Source organism: Rana temporaria, chromosome 11 (genome assembly GCF_905171775.1).
Source record: "Rana temporaria chromosome 11, aRanTem1.1, whole genome shotgun sequence".
In the NCBI taxonomy this organism is placed as follows: Eukaryota; Metazoa; Chordata; class Amphibia; order Anura; family Ranidae; genus Rana; species Rana temporaria.
In genome coordinates this window covers 118051467-118065212 of record NC_053499.1, presented here as the reverse complement: position 1 = coordinate 118065212, position 13746 = coordinate 118051467, and the positions used below count along the sequence as shown (strand labels likewise).

The following is a 13746-nucleotide window of genomic DNA, read 5'->3' as shown; positions in this document are numbered from 1 at the left end:
CATGAGGGCCAACCAACTTAAGCATTTCTTGCACACCATACCCCCCCCCCCCCCACGGAGAGTCACACTCTTACCACGTTGGAGGAACTGTGCTCAGACACGGGCGTGTTGCCACACGCTCTGTCCATCATACATACCATTCTGATCACACCGACGGAGGGACATCATATCCCTTGCATCGCTAAATGGGAACACAAGCTACACTGCACATTCTCCGTTCAGAAAAAACAACATATACTGACGTTTACACACAAATCCTCTATATGCACTAAAGTCCAGGAGACGAACTATAAACTCCTGACACAATGGTACCAAACTCCGGCCCTACTCAGCAAACTTTTTCAGACGGCGTCGGACACTTGCTGGAGCTGTCAGAGAGAGACAGGCACGCTACTCCACATCTTTTGGTCATGTCTGAAGTTGAAGCCCTTTTGGGAAGAGGTCAGGAGGATATCGCACAAATTCACGGAACGACAGATCCCGGATGACCCGGCGTACTGCCTGTTACATGCCAACGATACTCCCACACGCATTTACAAAAAAATCGATCGTTTGACACCTTCTGGACGCAGCCAAGGCGTGTATACCGGTCTGCTGGAAGTCCCCAAATCCACCGACCGTAGCAATGTGGCTACGGAAAGTGGATGATATTAACAGGATGGAGGACCCGATTCTCACAAACCAAGATAGACATGAGTTATACTCGCAGACTTGGCAACTATGGAACATCTACACTTACTCAGAAGAGGGACAGGCCCTTAGGGGAGTGACTTAGAACGACAGACGGATCCCCACCCCTTGACAGAGGGAAATCCGGCCTGCCGAACTACGATACGCAATGACAGAGCTGACAGATTCGGCGGTCCCTGCTCGCAAGCTGCGCTCTCTTCCTTGCTTTCTATCTCTTCTTCTGGAACCCACTCACGTGGGTTATTCCTTTTCTTCGCTCTCCCGGGAGTCTCTCGGGAGCGGCTAAGGATGTTTGCTTCTTGTTTTCCCCTAATACTTTTGGATAATAGAAAAAGGAGGGCGAGTCTGCGGATCCTAGACTTTACACTACATCCTATAGGTGAACAATGATAGATTGGAGGCACCGATGTGGGTGTGTCGTGGGAGAATTGGCAACATGTGAGCTATGCTGACCGCCTGACGCCCACACCGACGGATGCTAGCTGAAAACCTGTTGGACAATATGTTAGATTTCAGGAGACACATGCACCTGCCTAAGTTATGTATAAATACCTGTGGATGTCATTATGTTTACATTGTTGTTGTGGTCCATGTGGACGCGCTTTCTGTTGTGAATAAATAAAGAATTTTGAAAAAAAAAAACGAACTTCACGCCAAACAAGCAGAGGAGGTGCAAACTCAAACAGCCACCTGCAAAACCTTGCGGCCAAAGGAAGCATCTGAAGATGCATTCACATCAACCTTGCAAAATTTGGAAAAAGTGTGCACAGACGACCAAGTCGCCGCTTTACACACCTGTGAAACAGACGCTTGATGTCGGAAAGCCCAGGAAGCACCAATTGCCCTGGTCGAATGCGCTGTGACAGGGAAAGGAGGCGCCCGCCCCTTAAGGGGGTATGCCTGGATGACGGTCTGCCCGATCCACCGAAAAATGGTGGCCGGCGGGACCGCCAGGCCCTTCTGGGGACCAGATACCGCCACAAACAGTGAGTACGACCTCCGGAACGGAGCCGTAGCAGACAGGTACACCCGCAGAGCACATACCACGTCCAAGGTATGTAGCGCAGCCTCTTTGGGATGCGACGGTCGAGGACACAAGGACGGTACAATGTCCTCATTCAGGTAAAAAGCTGAAACTACCTTCGGAAGAAAGGAAGGCTGCGGGCGTAGCACCGCCTTATCCTTGTGGAGGACCAAGTATGTCGACTTGCAAGACAAGGCCGCCAACTCAAACACGTCTGACAGATGTAATAGCCACTTTCTGAGATAGCTTCAAGAGAGGAATTTCTCTGATGTTCTCAAAAGGAGGCTCCTAAAGAGCCGAGAGCACCAGATTCAAATCCCATGGAGGAAGCGGTGGTCTAATCAGGGGAAGCACATGTCGAACCCCCTGCACAAAAGTACCTACCAGCGAGTGGGTCTCCAATTGGTCGTTGAACGAAAACAGCCAAGGCTGAAATCTGTCCCTTAAATGGTGCTTAAGGCAAGCTTCTGATCCACTCTATGCTGTAAAAACAGCAGGACCCTGGAAACCGAATACGTCCGTGGATGCCACTCCATCTCCTCGCACATAGAGATGTAGGCCTTCCAAGTGCGATGATAGATCTTTCGGGAAGATGACTTCTGTGCCCTCAGCATGGTTGAAATGACCGAATCCGACAGACCTCGGGTCCCTTAGCTGATATGCCTTCGCAACATCAGAATTTCTCACTATTTAGACCAAGGGTGTCAATTCCATCGAAGGCTGCATCAGCAATATGGTTCCCTCAAAGGGCCGGTTATATCTGTAAGATTAGATTCAAAAGTCACCCACTCTCCCTTACATCACAATGCACCCCCTAATCTTGTTCTGCTACCAGGAAGACACCGCAGGTGGATCTGGGAAGAAGAAAGAGCAGGGTCTGGAGGAGGACTAGAGGAGAGACAGCGTCTGGAGTCCGCTGAATGCTTAGACCAGAGGAGGCAGAGACAAGGCGGTTCTTTAGCTGCACAGAGAGCAAGTGCAGTTGCACTTATTTTCCCCAGAGCTTAGTGAATGTGGTAAAGCTCTGCTCATTCCCCTCCCGGTGCAAGCAAAAATGCTGTTTTTTTTTTTCATTGTACCCGATTAGGTATTCTTTACAAGATGAAGCTTAACCACATGCACCAAGCTCTGGGGGAAAAAAAAAGTACAACTGCACTACTAAAATGCACAGTCAATTTGCCTTTAAGCCACCCCAAGGTTTAAGACAACAAAATGGCAGTGAGCTATGTAGAAAGACGAGGACAAAAGTGGGTATGACAGCATCGCTAGTCTCTTACAGTTTAATATCTTGCAGGAGTTCAGAATGTGATGCAGACAGGCTCAGCAGGCAATTAATAAGTTAAGAATGGCCGCTGAATGCATGTCATCTATAGAGGGTTTTCATCCATTGGGGTACTTTGGAAGTAAAATTTGATGGCATTGGCCTGCAATGCTCACCTTCCCTGCTACTTCTCAGGGTTTCAAGATCCACAAGCACCAACTATAGATGCTCCGGCAGTAGTCTGGAGGCATTTCACCTATAGCAATTCCATTGTTTTGGCCCAAAAGGCTATTTGTGTTGCTGTGGAAGATGAAGGTCGAACCACCAATACTGCCACTGACAGCACTGGACCTACTACTACAGGGCAAACCTTGGCACCCAAAGCGAAGGTTGATGGCATGGAAATTGAAGGGGGAGGTTTAAATGCTTAGATATATCAGATTCTGTCACTGACACATTAATGAAAGTCAAAAAAATGATCTACAAACTGAATCTTTTCCAGAATTTGGCATAAGGTTTGCTGTGCCAAGACACTTTGACCTTTCAGAGCCATTGGTATCGAACATCCTAGACTTTCTGCAATTAGGGTTACAGAAAGTTCTAAATAGACTATGCTCTATTCATGTTAATAGACAGAAAACGAGCTGCAGTCTGCTCAATGTCACAATTTATGAAAACTTCACTTAGCCTTGTTTCACAAATGGGATTGGCTTTTGGGTCTTCATGTGCTCCTGCCAGAAGAGCTTCAGAACGTTGTGCCTTTTCCTCTGAAGAGCTATATTGCATGTTTTCTCAGACAGGGTAATTATAAAACATGTGCCCTTCTGGTATTCTCTCTAGACAGTGATCGAACAGAAGATGACAACTTTCCCAAACTGGACCTCAGAAGTATTATAGTGATCAATATTAAGAAAATAGCCTTTAGGAAAACCAACAATCTTTTTGTCTACATAAAGGGCTAAAAAATAAAAATAAATTGCTGGTTTCTCTGAAAGGTGTCTCAGCTTGGATTGTTAAAACTATTCATCTTGCATTCTTGTCTGTAGGTCTTCCTGCTTCGGTTAAAGTTTGTACCTATTCTACCAGAGGGATGTTAAAGTCGTGGGAAAGTAAAAAAAAAAAAAAAAAAAGTCTGCACCACATCCAGCTGGTCTACACCAAATACATCCATCATGTTTTCAGGTTTCCCATTATTTTGCACAAGAGATTTGATCAGTTTCACTGCCATAATAATTACCACAGCCGTTTCATCAGATGGAAATCCTGAAGAAAACATGACCTGTTGGGTGACCTTGAGGACTTAAGTTGAGAAACACTGCTCTAACTACCTGCTGCTCGGTTACAGTAAATTTACTGTCCACAGGGTCAGTGGGACAGATGGTCAGGTCCATGGGGTCAGTAGAGCAGGGTACAGGGGGTCAGCAGGACAGAAGACAGGGGGACAGAAGAAAGGGGGGTCAGAAGGGCAGGGTACAGGGGTCAGCAGGAGAGAAGACAGGGTAAGTAGAGCAGGGTACTGAGGGGCAGCTGCAGGCTCAATGTAAATAAACATTGAAAGCTTGTCTCCGGGTTCCTGCTGACCCATGCTGTGTTTGGACGATTTTGTCAACAGGTCCTGGCCAATGATTTATGGCTGAGACCTGCTGATTCCAATCACAGCACAGAGAATCAATCTGGCTTTTTCTTCTCGGTGCAAAGCAGGAAGAAAAAAAAAACAGGCAGATCTCTCCAACTTGTTAACCCCTTGATTCCCCCTAGCTGTAAACTCCTTTCCAGCCAGTGTCATTAGTACAGTGTCCGTATTATCACTGTATTCACGTGACTGTTGGTGTCAGTTAGTGTACCTCCCAGCGAGGGTCTGTTAGCACCAGATTGCCCACCTTACTGTCACAGCCCCGCTATAAGTCGCTGATCACCACCATTACTAGTATTGCATCATAGCTGCATAAATTCATAGATAGAGTAGTTTGTAGATGCTACAACTTTCATACAAATCAATTAACACACACATATTGGGATTTTTTTATCAGACATGTAGCAAATACATTTTGGCCTAAATTAAGAAATTAGATTTTTTTATTAGATATGTTTTATAACAGAAAGTAGAAAATATATACATATTTTTTCCAAAAGGTTAAATTTTTTTAGTTTATAGAATAAAAAAACCCAGTGGTGATCAAATACCAACAAATGAAAGTTCTATTAGTATGAGAAAAAAATAAATAAAAAATATGATTGTGTAGAATTAAACGACCAAGCAATTACCAGTTAAAGTAGCGCAGTGCTAAATAGCAAAAAATGCCTTGATCATGAAGGAGGTAAAACCTTCCAGAAGTCAAGTGGTTAAATCAATAAAAATTTGAATCATGTGTTCCAGATTAGGTGACAATGATTAGAACCTCCTAAGGAATATTGCAGTTGCAATTTGTCTTATTTCTTTGAACCTTATGCCGCGTACACACAATCATTTCGGTTAAAAAACGCTCTAGCAAATACATACGACAGCACTATAAAGGGGAAGTTCCATGCGGATGACGCCACCCTTAGGGCTGCTTTAGCCGATTCCGTGTTAGTAAAAGACGATTCACGCTTTTCTGTCTGTTACAGCGTGATGAATGTGCTTACTCCATTATGAATGGTAGTTTTACCAAAACGATCGCTCCCGTCTCATAACTTGCTTCTGAGCATGCGTGGGTTTTTAATGTCGTTTTAGTCCACACACGATAATTTTTTACAACCTGAAAAACGACATAGTTTAAAACGTCGTTAAACAATGCAGCCTGTTCGGAAATTTTTTTTTTTCGTTTTTCAGAACCCGAAAAATGATGTGAGGCCCATTTTAAATACATTTTTTTAAAAACTATGTTTTTTTCATGCTGAAAAATGATCGTGTGTACGCGGCATTAGATATCTAGGTTCTGGTGTTCTCTTTAGTATTGACTTTCTGCCAATGTCAAAAGAACTATCTGTGCCTTGGTAGGAGATTTTGAAAAGAGTCTAAAATTATTTGAAATTAATCATTCCACTGTAAAGCAAAATAAACTACAAAGAGTGTAGATTTCAAGCAACTGGTAAATTTGTTCAGGACGGCAGACCTAGTAAATTCAACCCAAGAATTGACCATTTGATACTAAAAGAAGTCTCCAAGAACCACAAAATGAAATGCAAGAATTTGCTGGTAATGCTTAAAAACAATTGGTGTCAAAGTGTATGCACCTAGAGTGAGGGCCCAGTACACACGTCCGAGAAACTCGACGAGCAAAACACATCGTTTTGCTCGTCGAGTTCCTTGTGAAGCCGCCGAGGATCTCGGCGAGCCAAGTTTCCCCATTGACTAACAAGGAAATAGAGAACATGTTCTCTATTTGGCTCGACGAGTTCCTCGTCGGCTTCCTCGTCCAAAAGTGTACACACGACCGGGTTTCTCGGCAGAATACGGCTCCGATCGAGTTTCTGGCTGAATTCTGCCGAGAAACTCGGTCGTGTGTACGGGGCCTCAGAAAGAGCTAGCACTAGTTTAACCTGCATGGCAAAAGTGTCAGGAAATAGCCTTTCCTGTCAAAAAATAACAAATAGGAAAGACCATGTTTTCTGGAAAACTGTGCAGTTCACTGATGAATCAAAGTTAAAGTTGTTTGGTCATAGTTACAGTATTCATTTTTAGGGCAAACTAAATACAGCCTTTCAGGAGAACAGCCTCATAACTGAAGCATGGTGGTGAAAATATTTGCATTTTTAATCATTTAACAAAATATTGACCAATAAATGGTAAAGAAAGTAAACCCTAGGCCTTGGGATCTGATGTTCCTCTTACTTTTTGTAATTGTTTTGCACACCAGTTTCAAAATGGCCACCAGTGTTTTTGTGTGCTTTTTATATCAAAAATTTCAACCACTTCCTAATGCAAAATCGATTCAGTTGCACAATGTTTGTGTGTTTCCTTACAGGAACTATCACTTTCAAATCCTCATACAAATTAGGGCTTTCACGCTTCTTTTTAAAATGTTTTGTTTTGTGTATTGTCTATCTTGCTTCAGATCCATTTCAACTTCAACTGGTGTGTACGTTTTTTTTTTTTTTTTAAGTGTGGGGGGGGAGAAATGGCTCCCCCTACCGAACATTATATACGTCACGCACTATGAGCTAATGTGTCACGCACATTATATACGTCACGCACTATGAACTAAGCTGTTACCCCTAACCCTGTTCTATGTGTTTGTGGCTTACATATCGCTATAAAAACATTATACAAGGGCTCCTCATATAATTATTCTGCCAGACCTGGATACATTTTAGTCAGTAAATATCTAATATCAGTCACTTTATCTGGGCACTTCCTGTTAGCAATAAATATGGACAGTTTAATCCCACCCAGCTGGTACATCATTATCTGGACTCTCTCTCTCTTCCTGGCAGTCCCTTATGCCCTCTCTGACACTTTCTGGTGATCTCTCTCTGATGGTTTCCCATTTGCTCTGGCTCTATTTCTAGAGGTTTTTAACAAAATATGGTTCTCTTTCTAAAAGTCCTTCATGTTCTCTGTTGGTCTGACTCTATAGTAGTTTTGCTAGCTCTCTTGCTCGTTGGCTCAGTCTTTTTCCAACTATCCTATTCTGTCTCGTTCTATGTATGACTACCAATCCCCAGTGTGCCAAGGTACACAGATATCAGGTAGTTTTAAGCCTGCACTATAAAAAGGATGGGCTCCAATATGTGTATTAAAAAAGAGAGATCATTTTACTGCAGGTGTCTTGTATTTAGTAATTCTTGTATTTAAAAAGAAAAAGTATTTTTGCCTACCCGACCATTACAAATTTCTGGGAAGATCATGTGTGTGTCTCAGTAGCCTAGGGTCTTGTGTGTGAATATGGGTCAGTATGATGTATATTTGTGCCACAAAAAAGTGTGTTTATGGGTTATTGTCTGAACACAAAGAGTTTGTTACAGGGATTTCTTTGGCCCCGTTTTACTGAAACTTTTACACATACACTTTACTGTGGGTCAAAATTGGGCTGGCTAATACTGGTCACCAAGGCAACCGACTATTTTGCTGGCTCCTGACTTTGACTCTGACTCAGTGTTCCAGAACTGAATTAAGTTAAATATGGAACAACAAAGCTCCTACACAAATGCACTGTTGGTTTTAAAGGCCGGTAAAAATAAAAAATAAAAAATAAAGTGTCCTCTGCACAAAGTATAACTTTAGACCAAGCCCTTTGCAAGTCCACTTACATTTCTGATTCAGCATACATTCCATTTATTAAATAATCTACTTGAGTATAGTCCTTCTTCTTGTAGCTTTCATACGCCTGTACTACAAGTAGTACTATAGCAGCTAGAAAAAACATAATTCCAAGCATTAGCACTGCTAGCAAAATGCTGGTATTCTGGATTTGCTTTGCAACCCCTTCTGCAACAATAAACACACCATCCTCATCGTCCGCTTGGTCTGCTACCTGAACAGATTTTGTAAATACAACTGACGTATGCTCCGAAGAGACTGGTCTGAACAATTTACTTGTAGTGGACATCATGCTGGCTGATGATGCAGCATCTGAAATACTTGCAGATGTAGTTTTAGAAGTGTTTTGCATTTTTGGCACCTCTGGCGTGCTCGGTCTGGCTAATTTGGTAGGGCTCGTCAAATTTGGAGAAACAGCATGTGTAAGGTATAGAGTTATTGTGGCAGGTGAATCAAAAACTGGTGTTGTTGATGGCAAGGAGGTTGTTGAAATCGTACTGGGAACTGCAGTAGTAGTTTTAGTTGTTGGTGAAACGGCTGTGGGGACCACTATGGTTAGCAATGTCTGTGCAGAAGAAGTTGTAATTACAGTTGTCTCGGTGACGGTTGACGTTGGGTCTCTTTGCCTGGTTGTCTCTGGCCTAATGGTTTTTGCTGCTGTGTTTGTCAATAGTGTTGTACTTGTGGAATCTGCATGGGTGGACGGTAATGGAGTGATATTTTTGGCAACATGAGGAGCTGGTGGAGTGTCAGCAATATTTGTTGTTGTTGTTGTAAGTTCGTTATCAGGTTGAATTGTTGCATTGTAGGGTGTGGTCGAAGCGATTGTTATATTAGGAGTCACTGAATTTGTTCCGATTGTTGTCAGAGCTGCAGATGTTGTATTGACTATAGGTACTGAATTTGTACTGGTAGTAGCTGAACGCATACTTTCTGTTGTCAATGGAGTGCTGGTAGTAGCTGCATCTGTTGTGGTGGTGGTAGTTGTAGTGGTTTCACGGACTTCTTTAATTGGTTCAGTTGTTGGCTCCAGCTTGGATTTTGTAGTACTCCCATTGTTTGTAAATGTTGTAGTTGTTGTTATAGCTACAGTCTTTCTCCTTTTTCTCCTGACCCTTCTAGATTCAGAAGCATTCCTTTTTCTCCTCTTCTTAATATGATTTGCATCTGTTAGGTGCCAAAATATATATTTTTTAAACATTTGTGCAATTTAAAAATCGAATACAAATACAACACAAAAAGGGGGCGTCCGCAGAGGCATGAAGTAAAAATCAATGAAAAGGAATTATTCTAGAGTGCAGCAATATCAACATTGGTAACAGGTTTTAAAAAAAAAAAAAAAAAAAAAAAAAAAAAAAGGGGGTTTTAAACCCTCAGAATTTTTTACAGCAATGCATTCTATATATTCAGGTGAAAAACATTTTGTGCTGCTGCAGCCCCCACAGGGACGAGCACAGCACCTCCAGCCGCTGTCTCAGGTCCTCATTGGATAGATTGACAGAAGCAGGAGCCATTGGCTCCCGCTGCTATTAAATCCAGTGACGTAGGGCTGAGTCCTGCGGTCTGTCAATGGACGCAGCAGCAGGACTCGGGAGCATTCCTGCACGAGTGCCTCCTTGGAAAGCAGCTCTCTGTGCAGGCACTCTAGAAGAGGAGGAGCCCGGTGCACCGTGGGGGGGGGGGGTACAGCACAAAAACAAGGATTTAAAATCCCTTTAAGTAAAACAACCACTTCACGTGATATACAGAGATGGCTAAGCATAGATTTCTAAGGACAAGCCTAGTTTTAACAAAAACACAAAACAAAAAGTTATATAAAAGGGAACGCAGAAGGAAAGAGGTATCACACTCCTTGACGTAAAATGTTCCAGTACTCAAGATTATTACCACACTTTATTGTACAAGTTGGCTTATAACTACAGTGCCCTGCGAAAGTATTCAGCCCCCTTGAACTTTGCGACCTTTTGCCACATTCCAGGCTTCAAACAAAGATATAAAACTATTTTTTTTGGAAGAATCAACAAGTGGCACATAATCATGAAGTGGAAGGAAATTTATTGGATATTTCAAACTTTAAGGCCCCGTACACACGAGAGGATTTATCCGCAGATACGGTCCAGCGGACCGTTTCCACGGATAAATCCTCTCAAAGATTTCCGCTGATTTCGATGGGATGGAGTGTACACACCATCGCATTGAAATCCGCGCGGAAATCCTCTGCCGATGACGTGTCGCGCCGTCGCCGCGATTATGACGCGGCGACGGGCGCGACGCTGTCATATAAGGAATTCCACGCATGCGTCAAATCATTACGACGCGTGCGGGGAATCCCTTTGGACGAATGGATCCGGTAAGTCTGTACAGACGAGCGGATCCATCCGTTGGAATGGATTCCAGCAGATGGATTTGTTGTGCAGCACAGCAAATATCCGATCTGCTGAAATCCATCCCAGGGGAGATTTATCCGCGGAAACAGATCCGCTGGCGTGTACACACCATAGGATCTATCCGCAGAAACCCATTTGCTGGGATTTATCTGCGGATGGATTCTATCGTGTGTATGGGGCCTAACAAATCAAAAACTGAAAAATTGGGCGTGCAAAATTATTCAGCCCCTTTACTTTCAGTGCAGCAAACTCTCTCCAGAAGTTCAGTGAGGATCTCTAAGGCTAGGTTCACACCTATGCGAATTGAGTGCGGTTTAAACAGCATCTAATTCGCAGGACATTTCAAAATACATTGTTTTCAATGAGGCTGGTTCACATATGTGCGATGCATTCGCACTGCGTATTGCCTCCAAACCGCATGCGGTTTTTATGTCTTGCGGTGCGGCTCAGGTGCGAATTCAGTCCCATTATCTTCTATGGGTACGCATCTAATTCGCACATGTGTTCAGTTCTCTGCAGGAGTTTCTCTCATTCAGCTCAATACAATTCTCCCCCACTCTCCTCTCACCCGGAAGTTCTCCCAGGTCTCCAAATTCGCACCTGATCTGCAACTAAACCGCAGTTGATCTGCAGAACACCCTCTAGAGAAATCTGCAACGACAACGCAGCTCAAAAAAGCAACGCACTAGTGTGATTCCGGCCTGAATGATCCAATGTTGACCTAAATGACTAATGATGATAAATAGAATCCACCTGTGTGTAATCAAGTCTCCGTATAAATGCACCTGCACTGTGATAGTCTCAGAGGTCCGTTTAAAGCGCAGAGAGCATCATGAAGAACAAGGAACACACCAGGCAGGTCCGAGATACTGTTGTGGAGAAGTTTAAAGCCGGATTTGTATACAAAAAGATTTCCCAAGCTTTAAACATCCCAAGGAGCACTGTGCAAGCGATAATATTGAAATGGAAGGAGTATCAGACCACTGCAAATCTACGAAGACCTGGCCGTCCCTCTAAACTTTCAGCTCATACAAGGAGAAGACTGATCAGAGATGCAGCCAAGAGCCCCATGATCACTCTGGATGAACTGCAGAGATCTACAGCTGAGGTGGGAGACTCTGTCCATAGGACAACAATCAGTCGTATACTGCACAAATCTGGCCTTTATGGAAGAGTGGCAAGAAGAAAGCAATTTCTTAAAGATATCCATAAAAAGTGTCGTTTAAAGTTTGCCACAAGCCACCTGGGAGACACACCAAACATGTGGGAGAAGGTGCTCTGGTCAGATGAAACCAAAATCTAGATTTTTGGCAACAATGCAAAATGTTATGTTTGGCTTAAAAGCAACACAGCTCATCACCCTGAACACACCATCCCCACTGTCAAACATGGTGGTGGCAGCATCATGGTTTGGGCCTGCTTTTCTTCAGCAGGGACAGGGAAGATGGTTAAAATTGATGGGAAGATGAATGGAGCCAAATACAGGACCATTCTGGAAGAAAACCTGATGGAGTCTGCAAAAGGCCTGAGACTGGGACGGAGATTTGTCTTCCAACAAGACAATGATCCAAAACATAAAGCAAAATCTACAATGGAATGGTTCACAAATAAACATATCCAGGTGTTAGAATGGCCAAGTCAAAGTCCAGACCTGAATCCAATCGAGAATCTGTGGAAAGAACTGAAAACTGCTGTTCACAAACGCTCTCCATCCAACCTCACTGAGCTCGAGCTGTTTTGCAAGGAGGAATGGGCAAAAATTTCAGTCTCTCGATGTGCAAAACTGATAGAGACATACCCCAAGCGACTTACAGCTGTAATCGCAGCAAAAGGTGGCGCTACAAAGTATTAACTTAAGGGGGCTGAATAATTTTGCACGCCCAATTTTTCAGTTTTTTATTTGTTAAAAAAAGTTTGAAATATCCAATAAATTTTGTTCCACTTCATGATTGTTTCCCACTTGTTGATTCTTCAAAAAAAAAATTACAGTTTTATAGCTTAATGTTTGAAGCCTGAAATGTGGCAAAAGGTCGCAAAGTTCAAGGGGGACAAATACTTTCGCAAGGCACTGTAAATTCACGTATTTCACTCAGACTAAGCATATACATTCAGCCAAAAAAATGACAAATTGTCATAAAGTAACATTGTGGATAGTAAGAATGCACTTTGTGAACAGGTGGACTGTGGCTAGGAAGGAAGTTTGGTACAAAAGGGGTACCATGGTAAGCAGTTGCTGGCCAGACTAGAGCGCTAACAATACAAATGTAGGCGCATTAGGGTATAAGGCTCCTTTAGAACTGAATTGTAAAGTCTGCTAAAATGACACCAGGGCAGGCTGAGTAGAAGCAAACAAAAAAAAGGAAAGCGCTTTAAAGTGTGGTATGGGCTAATTTTATTAAAAACAACTTAAAGCACCATATTGGGCAACTTATTAAAATTAGTCCATACTACACTTAGAAGTGCTTTCAGTTCCCTTTTAGATGACAGAGCTCTGCATACACATGGGACAACCCTGAACATGCATTCTCCACCAAATTCCAGCCTGTCACAAGATGGCAGATAGGCCCAGTTCTGCATGTACAAACATTTATAACACGCACACACATAGACGTGCGTACAGGGTGAACACACCCTAATCACCCCTTGCACCAAGGCTGCTGATAAGGTAGTACAACTGGCCATCCTGTACCAGCCCGGGAACCTGCCAAGCAGGAGAACCAGCTGTACTGCCTTATTGTAGACACAGATTCTCTTGTTCCTCCCCCTCCCTTTCCCTCTGGCTGCACTTCAAGAGGGGGGAGTCAGTTCTAGTATATGCGCTCCCCTGCTGTCCGGGCCCCCATGTTCCCCTTTCCCCTGCAGCACTTCCGGCTTCCCTCCATCTCCCGCTGGCAGCTGCTGTGGCCACACAGGGGAAAGTTTTAGAATGGAGCTCAAGGGAAGGGGCCGGCGAATATGTAATTTACCGGCCTCTTCCTTTCCCAAATGAACACAGTGAGTTATTGGAGCCAATCGCTCAAGTGTCCATTTATTGCTGAGGCTGCAAAGAAAAGGATTGATGTATCTATGTCCTCAGTCCCTTTCTCAGTCTTAAATGTGAGACATCAGAGGACTCATATGACCCGTTATTTCACTAAACCCC

The 13746-nt window shown here is 43.4% G+C and overlaps 1 protein-coding gene across 4 annotated transcripts in view; it reads right to left on the bottom strand.

Moving 5' to 3' along the window:
- Positions 1 to 6642: 6642 nt before the first annotated feature.
- Positions 6643 to 13746, bottom strand: part of C11H11orf24 (chromosome 11 C11orf24 homolog) — a 51517-nt gene continuing 44413 nt past the window's right edge. For all 4 annotated transcript variants that reach the window (XM_040328925.1, XM_040328924.1, XM_040328922.1 and 1 more), the window contains one exon: positions 6643 to 9384. In XM_040328925.1, the coding sequence (XP_040184859.1) occupies positions 8204 to 9384 (1181 nt within the window). In that variant the 3' untranslated portion in view covers positions 6643 to 8203. The remainder of the gene's footprint in view (positions 9385 to 13746) is intronic.